At 43.5% G+C, this 16,435-nt stretch overlaps 1 protein-coding gene across 1 annotated transcript; it reads right to left on the reverse strand.

Annotated features, from left to right (window-relative positions):
- Positions 1 to 11,174: 11,174 nt before the first annotated feature.
- Positions 11,175 to 14,798, reverse strand: TOB1 (transducer of ERBB2, 1). Its single transcript, XM_037129646.2, has 2 exons — positions 14,511 to 14,798; positions 11,175 to 12,652 (listed from the first exon to the last, which is right to left on the reverse strand). The coding sequence occupies exon 2, from the start codon at positions 12,490 to 12,492 to the stop codon at positions 11,458 to 11,460; it is 1,035 nt and encodes a 344-aa protein (XP_036985541.1). The 5' UTR covers positions 12,493 to 12,652; positions 14,511 to 14,798; the 3' UTR covers positions 11,175 to 11,457.
- Between the last annotated feature and the right edge of the window lie 1,637 nt (positions 14,799 to 16,435).

Below are 16,435 nucleotides of genomic sequence, written 5' to 3' on the forward strand. Positions count from 1 at the left end.
TCTTTTAGCTTTTGTGGTCCAGATGATGAATAAGAGTCTCCTTCCAAAGAAACCCCACATTTCTTCCTAAGCTGCAGAGAAAATGTTTCCTTTCTTTCCTACAATCTTATGTAAAGTTCAGAAAGGTGAAATTCCCCCAGGTAAACCGTGGAGATACCTGGGTTGCTCCCAGAGTCTTTAGGTAAAGGGTCTCTGGTGACGCCTTGGTGGCTGGAAAGGCTTCCCAAGGGTGGCAGCCATCCTAGGCATTGGATTGAAATGGTTTGGTGATTCCCATCATGGTTCCTGGCAATAGAGTGGGCAGAGAGTGAGTGATCGGGGCTCTGCTGAACTTCAGAACGCCAGGTAGTTTATAAAACAAGGAGAGTTCTTTTGGGGAAGAGCTCTGAGGCTGGTAGGCAGATCCAGAGAACCAGAGGACTGGCACGCTCATTTCAAAACAAACCACGTCCCACCTTCATCCTTTCTAGAAACGACTTTATGGATGGTGGGGGGCTGGCAAGGAAAAGCCCTCTGAAAGGAGTCCCTCCGTTTAGTTCAAAACAGAAAAAGGCCTGTGGCTAGAACTACCGAGCAGACGTCATAGGCCATCTGGACACCAGACTAAAATGGGCAATGTTTGGAGGGTCCCATTTCTTAAACCACATGATGGGAGCATTTGGTGTATCCAGAAGTCATCAATTTGTACCCGTTTGCTAGGAACCAAGCTAGACTGATGTCAAGCCTGTGCCCGTCACATTCCTTTCTAGCTGAAAGGAGTAAACAGTTGTTTTAAATCTGAATCTGCTCTGGGGGCAAGCCTTCCCCGCAGCCCCCAACGGCACCATGGGAGGAAGAGGCCAGAACTCAAGAGTTGTAGAAGGGCTTGTAGAGAACCAGCGTGTAAAAATAGCTGCGACTTGATGGCTGGGAAGGAAGTTTATGTTTGACTTTAACATTCAGTACAAAAAGAAAAAAAAAAACCCCCAAAACAAAGCCCATAAAAGCAATGTCTAACTTGCTTTATAAATGTGGTTTTTCCACAATAATTCTTGAAACACCGGTGAAGTGTAGAGAGAGAAGGAATGCGACCCACAATATACGCCAAGGTTTGTCTAAAAATATTTCACACCTGTTCTCCGTTCTGTACACTGGTCATGTTTTATCAGTGAAGTAACGCACTCACAGTGCCAGACGAAGTGTGTTTTTCCTTCTAAGTCCTCAGTGTTTTCTCGTCTGTAAAGCAAACCTCCTCCTCTTTTCTACTTGCACTAAAACAAAGGTGGCACCATTACCCACATGACATCCGCCACCACGGCTGCCTTTGAACTACTCCTATTCTGGAGCCAGGTTTATTTAAATAGGAACCACCATTTCAATACTTTTCGCCACAGCAGAGGCGCTTTCAACAAACATTTTTGGCTGCTCCTGAATGGAGCATCAACTTGGACGTGGGGTTTAAATAAATTTGATTGTATGAAAAAGAATGCTGAAATACTGGCTTCCTTACCAGTGCCTCAAAACTAGAATTACAAACTCCATGGTATTACCAAAACACAAATAGGATAGCTTTTAGGATACTGCTGTAGAATTTTTACTTAATTCCGTTGGTGCCAATAATAGACTGGACAACAAAATGTTGACATAATACTGATGCAGACCCCAGCTTGCAGGGTGGGGTCCGCCACATTGTGGATGAGACAGGAGAAATTCACACGGACTACCGAGTCCTGTGGAGGAAAAGGCCATGTTGGAGACAACGTGGCTTTTCTCTCAAGAAGAGAAAAAACCTCGGCCTGTGCCTTTACCAGCCTTTATTTCTTTTCTGGGCACATTACATGAAGGTCCTCATTTACTATGCACAGGTTGCTTTAGGTGGTTACCTTTTACAGAAACAAAGGAGCCGATGCCGCTAATCACATCACAGAAGAAGGATATTTGCAAATGCAAAGGGAAAAGTGGTTGAACTGGTTATACTCATCCTTGGAAGGTTTAGCATGGATTTTAGGAAGTTATAGTAAGTACTTTCTGTCTCAATTCAGGGTGAGGGAGTTTTAGCAAAAGCAGGTCTCATAGCAGTCTAGTTACAATGCAGCCCTGATTCCCCTTGGAGGAACCTATCCGTGGGCGTGGGTCTTACCTGGGCCCATGCCATGCAGAACAGTCTCCTATAAGTTTCCCCCTTGTTTTTCGTTAGGACTGCTATAGACCCCACAAAGCTTGCTACTTGCCCGGTCTCTCACAGGACCCTGGGAAAATAATTTGCAAATGTGTCAAAGTACACAGAGCATTATTACAATCAGTAAGCAGCCAGCAGTTCCAAAGACCCACATTCTAAGATTAAGCCCATCAATCATTGTCTAGCAGTAATGATCAAATAGATAACATTCAAAGAACTCTGAGGGACTATTTTGAGTCAATCAAATAGTTAAAGGGCCATAAAACTTTGGGGAAACAAACTCATTTCAGGCTGGGACCCTTATCATTTAAATTGAGAGTATCAGCAAAGTAGGTTTAGTAGGATTTTATGCATTCTTTCTTAGGTCTGATTGCCCTGGGAAACCCGCCTTTTCCAGCACAGGGCTCCGCCCACCTTCTGTATTGTTTCAGGCTTAGGTCAAGCAGGGGAAGTAAGGCAGCCAAGAGATTAGGAGACTTCTGGCAGACAGAATGAGGACTCAGGCTGTGTCAAAGCTGAGGGGCGAGGGTCCATCACCCCTTTCTCCATAGCTCCCCAAGTCCTTCCCTGAGGGCCTCCTCATTATCATGCCTATCTTAGGTCAACCCTCCCTTAAGGAATCTTACTCGTCATTGGCTAATGGACCAAGCGCTGGAGGCCAGTTATGGAAAAAGGAGCAGAAGCGGTACTCCTGCTTATGGAGCTTACTCCTGCAAAGCAGATGAGCTTTGTCTCCTTAGTGGCTTATGGTCCCAAGGTCTCTCACTCAGCCTTAGCCAAGGTGGGGTTACAGCTCCTGAAACCAGGCAGGGTGGTTCCCAAAATAACACAGTTACAGTCATCATTTAATTTTCTGAATTCACAGGGCAGCAAACATGGGCAGAATTCTGGACTTCCTACCTTCTGAATACTGTAAGCCCTGAAGAATATGTTCCATTAATTCAGTGACAACTCTGCAGAGCAAGGTGACTAGTTTCCTGAAGAAGTACATTGGTATCACTATACCCATTTGCAGACCAAGAAACTGAGCCATCTCAGTTGAATGACTTAACAGGTGTAAAGACGAAAGTAGACCCATAATTTCAAGTAGCCTCTGGACATGAGCTGCCTCCTGGTTAAAAGTTTTCTTCTAAGGTTTGCCCGATAGTGAGGTGATCTCAAAGCTCCACTCACAGATTATATGTTGAAAGCAAGTCTTCTAAAATATAAATCTTAAAAAAAAGAAAAAGAAATACAATATAAATCTTAAAACTCAAGTATTGCCCTGGCTGGTGTAGCTCAGTGGATTGAGCATGGGCCTGTGAACCAAACGACCTTGGTTCAATTCCCAGTCAGGGCACATGCCTGGGTTGTAGGCCAGTTCCCAGCTGGGGACTCATCAGAGGCAACCACACACTGGTGTTCCTCTCCCTCTCTGTACCCCTCCCTTCCCCTCTCCCTAAAAATAAATAAATAAATAAAACATTAAAAAAAACCCCTCAAATATTGAGAAATGATTAGTAGTAGATTATTATTTATAAGGTAAATACCATTAATGAGAAGATTTTTATAGCCCAATCTAAACCTCCAAAAGCCCAGCTAAGGGTTCATTCATATTCCATCCAATTAAATGCGAACTAGCCCAAAATCTAAATAGTAGGCATTTAATATAACAAGATTTAACCCATAGAGAAACTTCAGAAATTCTCCTGAACAGTTTTTAAAATGGGTTTTTCTGGTTACTGTACAGCTTACATGTGTTCGAAACTAATAGCAACTTTAAAGGGAATGCAAGTTCATCCCGATGGCCTGTGCTTCTAAAATGTGACAGTTTTTATTTTAAACTAAAATAAACTGTGATTTCTTCAAGAAAGGCTTTCAGAACCAGTTCAAAATAAGATGTCATTTGGTTTCCTTAATGTTTTAGAATAAAAGCAAGGAGACCATTTAGCACAACATCTATACATATAGAAATCATGTATTACAAAGGTGCCTGAATATACCTTTTTAAAGTAACTTAAACCAGAATTCTGGCCAAGATGGAGGCACAGGTAGACACACTGTGCCTCCTTGCACAACCCAAAGGAGGACAACAATTTAAAAACAAAAAACAATCAGAACTAACAGAAAACTGAACTGTATGGAAGTCTGACAACCAAGGAGTTAAAGAAGAAACATTCATCCAGACCAGTAGGAGATGGGCAGCCAGGCAGAGAGGACTCACAGCAAGAGAACTGGGGCAGGCAAGACGGCAGCCGGCCAGCAGGCAGCAGCGGGCAGACCAGGTGAGGTGGCGGGTTGCGGACTAGGCAGTCCCACATTTGCACGCAGATAAACCAGGAGGAACAACTGAGGAGCAGGATGGTTGGCACAACCCAAGGTCCCAGCTCGGGGAAATAAAGCTTTAAAACACCAATTGAAAACACCTGTGGGGGGTTGAGGTGCCCGGAAAGACTCCCAGCCTCACAGGAGAGTTCGTTGGAGAGACCCACAGGGTCCTAGAACATACAAAAACCCACCCACCTGGGAATCAGAACCAGAAGAACCCACTTTGCTTGGGAAAAGTGGAGGAAGGGACTGAAATTTGGCAGAGAGCGGAGCAAGCATCATTGTTCCCTCTTGGACCCCTGCTCCACATACAGTGTCACAACCCAGCAACTGGGTTGCCCCACCCTGGTGAACACCTAAGGCTCTGCCCCTTATACATAACAGGTGCCTAGAGACCAAAGGGGGGGAAAAAAAGAAAGAAAGAAAGAACAAAGCACCAGAAAAAATACAACTAAGGAACAAAGAGATAGCCAACCTATCAGATGCACAGTTCAAAACACTGGTGATCAGGATGCTCACAGACTTAGTGGAATTTGGTCACAAATTAGATGAAAAAAAATGAAGGCTACACTAAGTGAAATAAAGAAGAATGTACAGGGAACCAATAGTGATGGGAAGGAAACTGAGACTCAAATCAACAGTGTGGACCAGAAGGAAGAAAGAAACATCCAATCAGACATGAATGAAGAAACAAGAATTCAAAAAAATGAGAGGCTTAGGAACCTCCAGGACATCTTTAAACGTTCCGACATCCGAATTATAGGGGTACCAGAAGGAGAAGAGGAACAGCAACAAGTGGAAAAGTTATTTGAATAAATAATGAAGGAGAACTTCCCCAATCTGGCAAAGGAAATAGACTGCCAGGAAGTCTGGGAAGCTCAGAGAGTCCCAAAGAAGTTGGACCCAAGGAGAAACACATGGACCAAGGCACATCATCATTACATTAGCCAAGATTAAAGTGAAGGAGAGAATCCTAGAAGCAGCAAGAAAAAAGGAGACAGTTACCTACAAAGGAGTTCCCATCAGACTGTCAGCTGATTTCTCAAAAGAGATCTTACAGGCAAGAAGGAGCTGGAAAGAAGTATTACAAGTCATGAAATGCAAGGACCTACATCCAAGATCGCTCTATCTAGCAAAGCTTTCATTTAGAATGGAAGGGCAGATAAAGTGCTTCTCAGATAAGGTTAAGTTTAAGGAGTTCATCATCACCAAGCCCTTATTCTATGAAATGTTAAAATAACTTATCTAAGAAAAAAAAGATAAAAAACATGTACAGTAAAATGACAGCAAACTCACAATTATTAACAACCACACCTAAAACAAAAACAAAAGCAAACTAAGCAAACAACTAGAACAGGAACAGAACCACAGAAATGGAGATCACATGGAGGGTTATTAACAGGGGAATGGGAGGGGGAGAGGGGGGAAAAGGTACAGAGAATAAGTAGCACAGATGGTAGGTAGAAAATAGACAGGGGGAGGTTCAGGATACTAAGGAAATGTAGAAGCCAAAGAACTTACATGTACGACCCATGGACATGAACTTAAGTGAGGAAATGTGGATGGAAGGGGGTGTGCAGGGTGGAAGGGAGTGAAGGGGGGAAATGGGACAACTGTAATAGCATAATCAATAAAATATATTTTTTAAAAAGTAACTTAAACTAGCCCTGGGTGATGTAGCTCAGTGGATTGAGCATAGGTTGCAAACCAAAAGATTGCTAGTTCAATTCCCAGTCAGGGCACACACCTGGGTTGCCAGCCAGGTCCCCATTAGGGGGCGTGTGAGAGGCAACCACACATTGATGTTTCTCTCCTCTCATTCTCCTTCCCTTTCCCTCTCTCTAAAAATAAAATCTTTTTAAAAAGTCAAATGTTTATAATTTTACTTGGATGTGACAGAGCCACTAAATTTACAGTCCTTTAGTCTGAGGGACTCATCTTATGGTTATAAATGAGAGAAGTAATTTACACAATTAAGAAAATCAACAAAATTAGAGCATTTTTAATGATATGTAAAAATACTTCCAGACAGCCCATGATTATAGCTGATGACCTCACCAGAGATATAAAGTATCTTTCTCATATTACCACGACTTCTGAGCATGGCTAAGTGCCTTCCACTGGACTCTTCCCATTAACTCTCTTGTGAAGATTCTACAAGTCATGTGGCTACTACACCAAAAATGATCTTATTGCACTGACTTCAAATCAGAACAGGAACTAATCTGAGGGGACAAATCACTGAGCTAAAGAGCATAACTCTGGAACCAGACTCTGAATCCGAATTCCAAGCCCACCGCTCACTGGCCCCGAGATGGTGGGCGCGTCAAAGCTGGGTCTCAGCTCTGCTTCTGCAAACTAGGTTAGAAAGGTACATGGTACATAGTAAAGTGCTACGCAAGTATTTGGAAACTGAATGCTTTAAATAAAAAAAAAAGTAAACATAAAAAGGACTTCAACATAGGTGCTGTACTAATTTTCTTTTTTAAATTTACTTATTTAATTGTTCAAGTACAGTTTTCTGTCTTTTACTCCCATCCCAGGCCCCCCCCCCTCCTGCTCCCCACCTCCCTCCCAATTTCACCCCACTTAGTTTTTGTCCATGTGTCCTTTATACTAGTTTCTGGTGCTGTACTAATTTTCCAAACGTACGTAAAGACATTGATCCTTGGTTCTTTAAACACGAGTATCTTAACACAAAAACTGAACAACTAGGATCTCAAGAGACCTCCTGGGCCAAATTAAGCATTAACCGACTGGCGTACTAAACAATAAAAACGTGTTTTATTCAGCAATGGCAATTTTACATACTTGTCTTCTAATAAGGGTTTGTAAAATATTTTTTAAAAGATTTTATTTAGTTTTAGAGAGGGAGAAGGGAAGAAGAGAGGGATAGAAACATCAATGTGCGGTTGCCTCTTGTGCATCCCCTGCTGGGAACTGGCCTGCAACCCAGGCATGTGCCCTGACTGGGAATCGAACCACAATCCTTTGGTTCAAAGGCCCGCGCTCAATCCACTGAGCTACACCAGCCAGGGCTAAGGCTGTTTTCTGATCTGATCTTGTACTAGGGTTGTGATCCTGCTTCTGACAAAAAGCATGCATTCTAGCCAAGTAAAGATATATGTTTGACGTGCCATGCTTATGCCATTTTCTGTTTGTGTAGGGAAAGGTGGTGAAGGAAGCTCTCCAAAAAGCATTTTACTTCATTAGCTTAAGTATGTCCAGAGAGATACTTTTTCCTATATGTTAGTGATATTTTAAAATCACCTAAGTCCTAAAGATTTGCTAGATCAATGCTCTCAGTTAAAGTGCCAGTACATAAGACATCTACATGAGAATGAAATGAATACCAACAGCATCAGAAAAACATCTTAAACTCAGGGCAACTGTAGTTTCACCTTCAAAAGCTAAGAAGCATAGTAAATACTGTCATTATCTTTAATGGGCATTTTGACTGAAGGCCTACATTTGCCATCTCATAGAGGTTGGAGGTATTTAAAGGGGATTTAACAATACATGTGATTTTATTTTATTTTTTTTAAGATTTTTATTTATTTTTAGAGAGGGGGAAGGAGAAAGAGAGGGATAGAAACATCAATGCATGGTTGCCTCTTGCACACTCCCACTGGGGACTTGGCCTGCAACCCAGGCATGTGTCCTGACTGGGAATTGAACCAGGGACCCTTTGGTTCGCAGGCTGGCACTCAACCACTGAGCCACACCAGGCAGGGCAATACATGTGATTTTAGAAAAGATGGTCAATAAAGGAATAGTGTAAATCCTGAGCTACTTTGTAGCATCATCTTCTTTACCCATCGATGAGCCATGCAATCTACAAGGCAGCACTTTGGACACTAGGGCAAGGCCATTCTGAGGCTGCCACAGTATCCACAGTTGCAGAAGTCAAAAAGATAGGAAAGACCTATGGAGATGTAACTCATCAAACTCTCAACCAAGTCTCCACACAGAGAGTCAAGTATGATGGCATGAGGGGAGAAAAAGATTTGGGATTAAGATGTCAGCTTTTCTAAGGTGTGCTAGACAAAGCACCTTTAAAAAATTTTCCATTCCTGATGAGCAAAAAAAGAGAAGAAAACCACAGCCTTTGTTCATTCTTTAAAACAAAGCAAAAAAAGTCCTCAAGGACAGCGAGCTCAGATCAAATTATTTGTTTTCTTGACCAACCAGGATTAAATTTAGTTGGTTCTTTTCAAGTGCCAGATGAACATATTGGATTGGCCAAAAAGTCTGTTTTGTTTTTTCTGTAAAGGACACATTTTTCCTTTTCACCAGTAACTTTATTGATTTGGATATTTTGAGTATGTCAGCTATCTCCTGCCATTGGCTTCTTGTGGGCAGAGGTCAGGGGTGCTGCTAAACATCTTCCGGTGCATAAGCCAGCCCCACTGCAAAGAATTATCTGGCCAAAGCGTCAACAGTACCAAGAAACTTCACAAACCACTTCTGACACATTCAATCCGTCATAGCACCTCCTCCATACACAGCATCTTTTTTGTTCGTTACATTCTTACCTTTCTTGAAATAATAAAGCATAACACACTGAAAATGTTTCGTGTTTTCGTCCATCTTCAACATTAAATGGCTGCATAAAAATTCACCAATTTTGATGTCTTTTTTAAAGATGATGTGGCAGCTGTCACAATACAATCTAACAAAATTGTTTCAAATGAAGTTAAAGACAACTAAGCACTACTAGAGCCATTGTACGAAAAAAAGCACCTTTTTTGGCCAACCCGATATGTACCAATATGAAATTTCTCTAATATTTTGTCAATACATACATTCCTAAGGTCTGATATTCTTACAGGAAGTTCTATGATTTAAAAGCTAAATATATATAGTATTCCAGACTGTTTCAAACTCTAGTGCATATCTACTGACCAGCTGCCTTATTCTGATTTTCAGGGGGGGAAAATGTTAATTTCAGCCTTTCTTCATTTATAAAAAGGCAGTTTTCTTCCCGGTTAAGCTTATGGGAACTTCAACCAAAGTCTCTACCAGGAAACAGTGCTCAGAGCCATTATCCTGCTTCTTCTTTTATAGTTACTCAAACTTTGTGATTGCAAAAGCACATAATCCATAGTGTGGGCCGACCAGATCCCTGCCGGTCCCACTCACTGTCCCGATACTTCTTCACAGCCTCATTCTGTCCACTGCAGGACAAAGGGCTCACCATGGAGCTGACAGAACAGCTTAGCTGTTATTTTCAGTGCTTTGTCTCCTTAAAACTTTTTACTGCTCTAAATGGCATGGGTGACAGACAAAAGGGTTTTGTAGACTGGTGTCCAAAAAACTCATTTGACACCAAATTTATTTCACTAGTAACCCAGACAGACAATGCTGGTTTCTTACTATAAAAGCACAGAAAACATTATTTTTCTTCCCATATATTTGTGTCAACACTGCATCAATAAACACTGAAATGACTCATCATTTAAGTAGTCTCTCCCAACTCATCAGTTTTAAAAAAACTCCATCCTCAACAAGCCACTAAAATTTGACACATTATGGATGGGTAACCTTTAATTCCCACCCATCCCAAACCAGAACGTTTGCTATCCAATTTGCAACAACAAAAATTTGCAAACTTTTTTTGCAGGATAAATGCACACAAATGCTAACATTTTAGCAACCTAATCTTGAATAAATTTTGATCATAAATTCTCCAGCTACATACAATGAGTAAACTTTAAATAAAAGGATTAGTAAACAGACCTAAATCTTCTTTTTGAAGAGACATCAGCTGCTTTGTCCAAACAAATTTTATGAGCTGTTCTTCTCCCGTACAGAAACAGAAAAGTGATCTAATGGTCTGTCTCCACAGACATTTCAAAAAAAGTCCTCTCCGATTACGAGAATATCATCACCTGACTCTCCTAGATGTCAGCATAATACCACTGTTTAAAACTTGCTATAAAATCAGGATGACTGACTAGCCTTTGCACACCAACCCTATCATGGGGAGAGAGAGATGGACTGAAGAGAGTTGCTAAAAAATAAAGCTGCCCCAAGCACTGGTCAGGCTGTGGAGTTTCTATAGGACACCTTCTCAGGCAGCAAACCACCATCTGGGGCACTTGCGTTCCCTTATTCCTTTGTGATCCAATCAGTCAGACCTTTCCGCATCATCAGCACTGACGTCATAACTCCAGACCCAGATCTTTGGCAAAGCTTAAAAGACCACAAAAAAAGCTCTTTTAATTTTAAAGAATTTTAATACAAACTTAATATAAACTATTTCAGTCCCTCTTAACATGTAAGACACTGACTCAAAATACTTTTATACCATTTTTTTCAAGTATTGCACAATATAGGTACAAAATTAATATTTACGATTACATCTTCCTCCATAATATATAGCAAAAATTTTAAACCTTTAACAGAAAATACATTTTTTTGAAAAAGCAAATATTCGTACGTTTTTCATTCCACCACTAAAGGAATCTCCTGTACACAATTTTGAGAATAGTTGATGTCTTTAAGATGGACACTTTACAGTTTCAGTAAAAAAAATACAACATGAAGCTGCGGCTGTCACAGATCACTGTAGTAAAAAGATATAAATGCCATACCGTGTCGTAGAAACAATATATATATCCTCTGATATTTTACAAACTTTGTACTAAATTAAATTATACAATTAGAAAAGACCAATAAACCCACTTATTAGTGCCAATTTTTTATAAAAAAAAAAATCAGCCATGTCCTTGCTCTATCTTAAATACTGTAAGAGGCCATATCTGAGAGTATACTTTAAAATATACAGTCAGTATAAAATAACTTTGTGCTTGGTTGGCAAATGAAAAAGGATGCATGTTTTATTTTTGTAACCAAGCTTGAATGTATCCTTACTATAAGCTTAAAAAAAAAAAAAATCTCAAGGAGGTGAAAAAAAGTCCTCCTTGGGCCCGAGCATTTTAACTTGTACTTTTAACATTTATGATACTTTTTTTTTTTTTTTCCGTTTTTTAGTTAGCCATAACTGGCTGGAATTGCTGGTTCGAATACTGCATGTTATTTAGACTAAAATTCAAGCCATCTACAAAAGACTTCTCGTTGAGGCCTCCATAGGCTGCAAACACATCAAAGGCATTACTGTACTGGAGAGGACTGAGGTTCAGGGGGCTGTCACCTGGGAACATTCCATTGGTACTACTACCTTGACCCTGCATATTAGGAAAAATAAATTCCTTGGCATTAGGAGAAAGAGCAGAGGTTTTCTGCTGTGGCTGCGGCTGTGGCGGCGGCGGCGGTGGCTGGGATGGCTGCTGCTGTTGCTGCGGCGGCTGCTGCTGGCTACCCAGGCCGAGCCCATACAGAGAGTGCATTGAGGAAGAGATGGCTTTCTGCTTCAAGAGGTCATTCACATTCAGGCCAAGGTTGATAGGAGAAGTACGTGCAACCTTGTTGCTGCGGCCACTATTCTTCATTTTGGTGGAGCCAAACTTGGTGGCAGCAAAAGTGGCAGTGGTAAAGGTTAAAGGCTGAGTGGACCGGGGCATGAAAGTAGGGCTTACAGCAGCAGAGTGACCAAAGGGAGGCGACGGAGAGCTGGACACTGATGAGGCTGGGTCACTTATGGGCATAAAAACCTGGGCCTCTGGGTTAAAGCTGTTTTTGATCTCTTTATCCAACTCACATCCATTTTCATTATTATCATCCACATACAGCACCTTCACTGGTCCCTTTTCACCAATTTGGTAAGAAACCTCAAATGGGTCGATCCAAACGCTAAGATCCTGAGGCAGATTGCCACGAACATCATCAATGTCCAAACCACTCTCTTTGGATGCTTGTTCAATCACTGGGTCCACTTTCTCCCCTACGTGTATACATCTAAACCCTGATCCTTTGTATGGCTTTTCAGGATACCAGTGCCCTTCATATTTCTTCTTAAGAAGTCTTTCAAGCTCTTCACCAAAAATGTTGACGCGTCTCCTGGGAAGCTTATTGTACAAATATGAAATGATAAAATTTAGTGCTACTTGGATTTCAAGCTGCATAGCTGCTATGCCACAAAATTAGATTTGTGTTTCAACTTCCCCACACACACACACGCAAAAAAAAAAAAAAAAAAAAGTGTTCAGTTTGTGGCAGAGAAACAAATTTTCATTCAAAGTGCTGGTATTAGTAGATTATGCTTCACCTTGAGTGGTCTTGTTCCTTAAAGAAAACAAAACAAAAGCAAACATGTACAAATAAGAAAAATGTTAAGTCCCACAGCCTGTTTTTACCCCCAGAATAGTTTCACTTTTTAAAAAGTCTAACAGGCTACAAAGTCTGAAAAATATAATCAGCAAAAATTAAAGAAACATACAATAGAAAATTGTTTATTAAAGTTCAAGGGAAAACAGAACTTACAGTGAAAACAATACTTTAATGCTATAATTTTGTTTCTGAATAGAGTTCTAAGAATAAAAATATCTCCAGAATATATAGTGTATTCCTTCTTTTTTTCCCTCAATTCCCACAAGAATATTTACTGAAAACTACACTCAGTATATCTAGCAACCTACCTCCATACAGTTATGCATTTTGGAAGTTGGTGGTATTTCTATTCATTATTTTAGAAGTGAATTCTGTATTTCAGTTCTTTTTGGATATATATTGTACTGCTTAAATCTCCTTTATTGTTAAATATTTAGAAATTTGAGAAGTTAGAATATTGTAATTTCCAAAGTACATTATCCTAGAATTAAAGGTACTAAATACTAAATTAATAGCCATTCTAGTGAATGATAATTATGAACCACATTACCCTACACAGTTGAGGTCTTACATATATTAAGAGCACACAAGCTTCTTTGTGCTTTTTCTTTTCGATGGATATTTTTCTAAATACGGGAATACCTCTTCGGCAGCAAGTATAACAAAAGCAACAATTCACGTCCAAACTCCATTTATTAATCTGTTTAACGGGCAGAGTTTCTGAGTTTTATTCTGATTTTCAAAACCACCTCCCTCCCTCACCATAAAAGAACAGCCGGTGAGCCTGTACGATAAAGGTCGACCTTTAAACATTTGCTGGATCAGCACTGGGTGGGGATAAGAAAAGATCAAGGGCAAACAGAAGATATTTGCAAAGGAAATCTATTTGTACACTGAAGTTGATTTAAAAGGACATTTAAAAATCAAGCTGGTAGTCAAACATCTGTTCCATTTTTCATATTCGTGGTGACAAAGGGAAAAGACTCCCCGGCTGTCCCCAAACTACAAACACTTTCCATGCCAAAAGCCTGAGTGCCGACGAAGGCAGCTGGTTAAGCCAAATTACTTGAAGGTGCAGGCTAGCAAAATTCAGGCTGGGTGGAAGGTAGTTTTAAAGGAACGCCTTAAGATAGGAGTGTGAAGAATTACATAAACAGCCAGTTGGCTCTCATTAGATTTCTGCTCACAGCCTTCGGAACCCGAGCGCTAGCTACAGCAGCAGCAGCAGAGGCAAGAGGAAGATGGGGAGGAGGAAGAGAGTACAAGTCTCGGAGGAGGAGGAGGAAGGGTGGGGAGAGAAGGAGGACAACGAGAAATGAAAAAGCAACCACTTGGGGCCAGGCACCAGAGCAGGTCGGGGAGCCGGCCGCCCCGGGTCAGCTGCTCCCCTCCCCCCAACGTAACTGGACCCGCTGTTCCCCGCCCCGAGGCTCCTGGTACCCGGCCAGCGCCCAGGGAGCACGGGTTCCTGGGCACCATTTCGGCCCCGGCAGCCTGGGTCGGTGGACCCCAGCGTTACCCTTGAGCTCGCCGCTTCTTCCGAGCGCCCCAATCCCCCGATTGCCGTCAGCTCGCCTCGGGCCGCCCTTCCCCGGTCACCCAGGTCGAGCCCGACGTGACCGCCGGCCCTGCCTCCAGCTCCCCACAGCACTAGCGTCCCTTGAAGCCACCTCCAGCCCAGCGTCTGGAGTCGCTCCCCTCCGTGCCAGGGCCGAGACGCAGCCATCGCTGAGCCCCCAGAGGGCCTGGTGCTCGAAGCCGCTGCAGCCCCTCCTCCTCCTCCTGACCCCACCCGCCACCCCCAGATACTTACAGGCTACTTCCAGGAGGCTTCCACCACAGACCTAGCCGCTGGGCGGGGGAGAAGGGGCGTCAGGGCGGGGGCACGGCAGGCTCGACGGCGAGCTGGTTGAGTGCACAAAGATGTGGCCGGGCGGAGAGTGCGGAGCACAGTGGCCTCGGTGCTGGCCTCAGGAGGTCACCCCTCTGACTCTGGGTGGCGAGGACGGGGTCAAGCAATCACGCTTCCTTCTCCACACAACCCGGTGCCCGGCCCAGCAGCCCTGGAGTGCACCCACTTTAAGCCCGGCCAGAGCTTCGCTCTTTCTGCCGCGGCGCGCGCCCCGCCTCTCATTTTATATCCTCTTCCCCGCCCCCCAACCCTCTCCTGTACGGGTGCGCGTGCGCCCTTTTGCGTCACACAGCCCTGGGCAGTGTACCCAATCCCCGCCTTACCACCCTTCGTAGGACGCCCGCAGGCTGGCTCCGCCCCTGCCTGGCCCCCTAACGCCATTGGCCAAGTCTCTCCTGCCCAGGTTCTGACAAACGGCGTAGGACCGAGTGAGTAAGGCCACACCCCTCGGGTTCCAGAGTGACCAATGATAAGGCAACCTTGTATCTTTGTGGGCGGGATTAACAAAAAAGTTGGAAAGGGATTGGGGGAAAGACATGCCAGTAGGAATGACAGATGGGGTGGGGCAGCTGACACTCGGTTTAGGGGGAGAGCGCAAGGGAGAAGGGGGAGGGGAGGGAAGCAGGTGGCCGAGCGGCGGGGGAGTACTGGGAGGAGAGTCCAAGGCACCAAGAGGGAGGGGAGAGTTTACAGAAAGTGCCCTACCCGAGTGGGACTGTGGCCGAGGAAAATCCCACTCGTCGACAAGTTACCTAATCGGTCTCCAGTGCACCCAGGAGAAAGAAGGGCGAACTGTGACAGGGACTCGTGCACACGATTAATTGAATATTAATCACCTCAGGGGCCTAAGCCAACTGCCATCCAGACAGTGACAACTACAGAACCCAAAGCTGCCGTGTCAGGCAGGGGGGTGGGGAAGGGAGACCAGCAGGCCACACCTCCTGCCCAGGTGACAGTTTAACTGCCTCTGCACCCCACATCAGACCTCCCGGTGCTTTCCAGCAGCAACTGGGACATAAGGGTGGTATGAGAATAATTCGCATTTTATTCCAAATGTCCCAATCCAGGTCACCCGGCCAAATTGCGAACGTATCTAAATATATGTATATGCATCTATTTCACATGCCTACTTTCACACAAATACGCATAATAAACACGGTGCCTTCCTTTAAGTGAGAGTCTCAAATTATTTTTGGTTGAAATATGTCTGGGTAAATAGGGAGCTAAGAGAGAGAGTCAAGGGGGGAGGGTGAGCGCCTTTTTTCACAACCTGCAGCAGAGAAATACACGAAGTTGACGTTGGGAGTGGAACCGAGAGTCCCTCTGGGCTAAAAATATTACAGGTAGCAACCACGCCTGATTGGCCACGCGTCTCCCTTAGCAACCAGGCGATTGGCTGTCTGGTGTCCTGGAGACCGACGTCAAACTCGCGCTTCGAAAAGAAGAGAGAAAGTCTAAGCTGGGGGAAGGGTGAGAGGAGGAGAGAAGGAGCAATGAATGAAACGCCCAAAGCCTAGCCTTCCCCTCTTCCTTCTCTTCTGCGCTCAAAGAGAGATTCCAGGAAAAACACAGTTGGGGAACGGCTTTTCCCTCAAAACTGTGGGGCCTGCATTCTCAACCTGTTTTAGGAAGTTAAACTGAAACGCAGAGAAGAGTGGTGTGTCGGCGGAGCCGGCTGCGTAGACCAGCTGGGGCAGAAACCCGCTTTACGTGTTAAGCCTCGAGTCTTTGCGCTTTGTGCATGCAAAATCTGGATGTAGCCTGTTTCTCTGCCCTGACTCTCGTCGTGCACTTTTGCCATCTCTCCTCCCCCTTTAGAAGGAACT

Source organism: Artibeus jamaicensis, unplaced genomic scaffold (assembly GCF_021234435.1).
Source record: "Artibeus jamaicensis isolate MK-2021 breed Jamaican fruit bat unplaced genomic scaffold, CSHL_Jam_final contig_1998, whole genome shotgun sequence".
Lineage (NCBI taxonomy): Eukaryota > Metazoa > Chordata > Mammalia > Chiroptera > Phyllostomidae > Artibeus > Artibeus jamaicensis.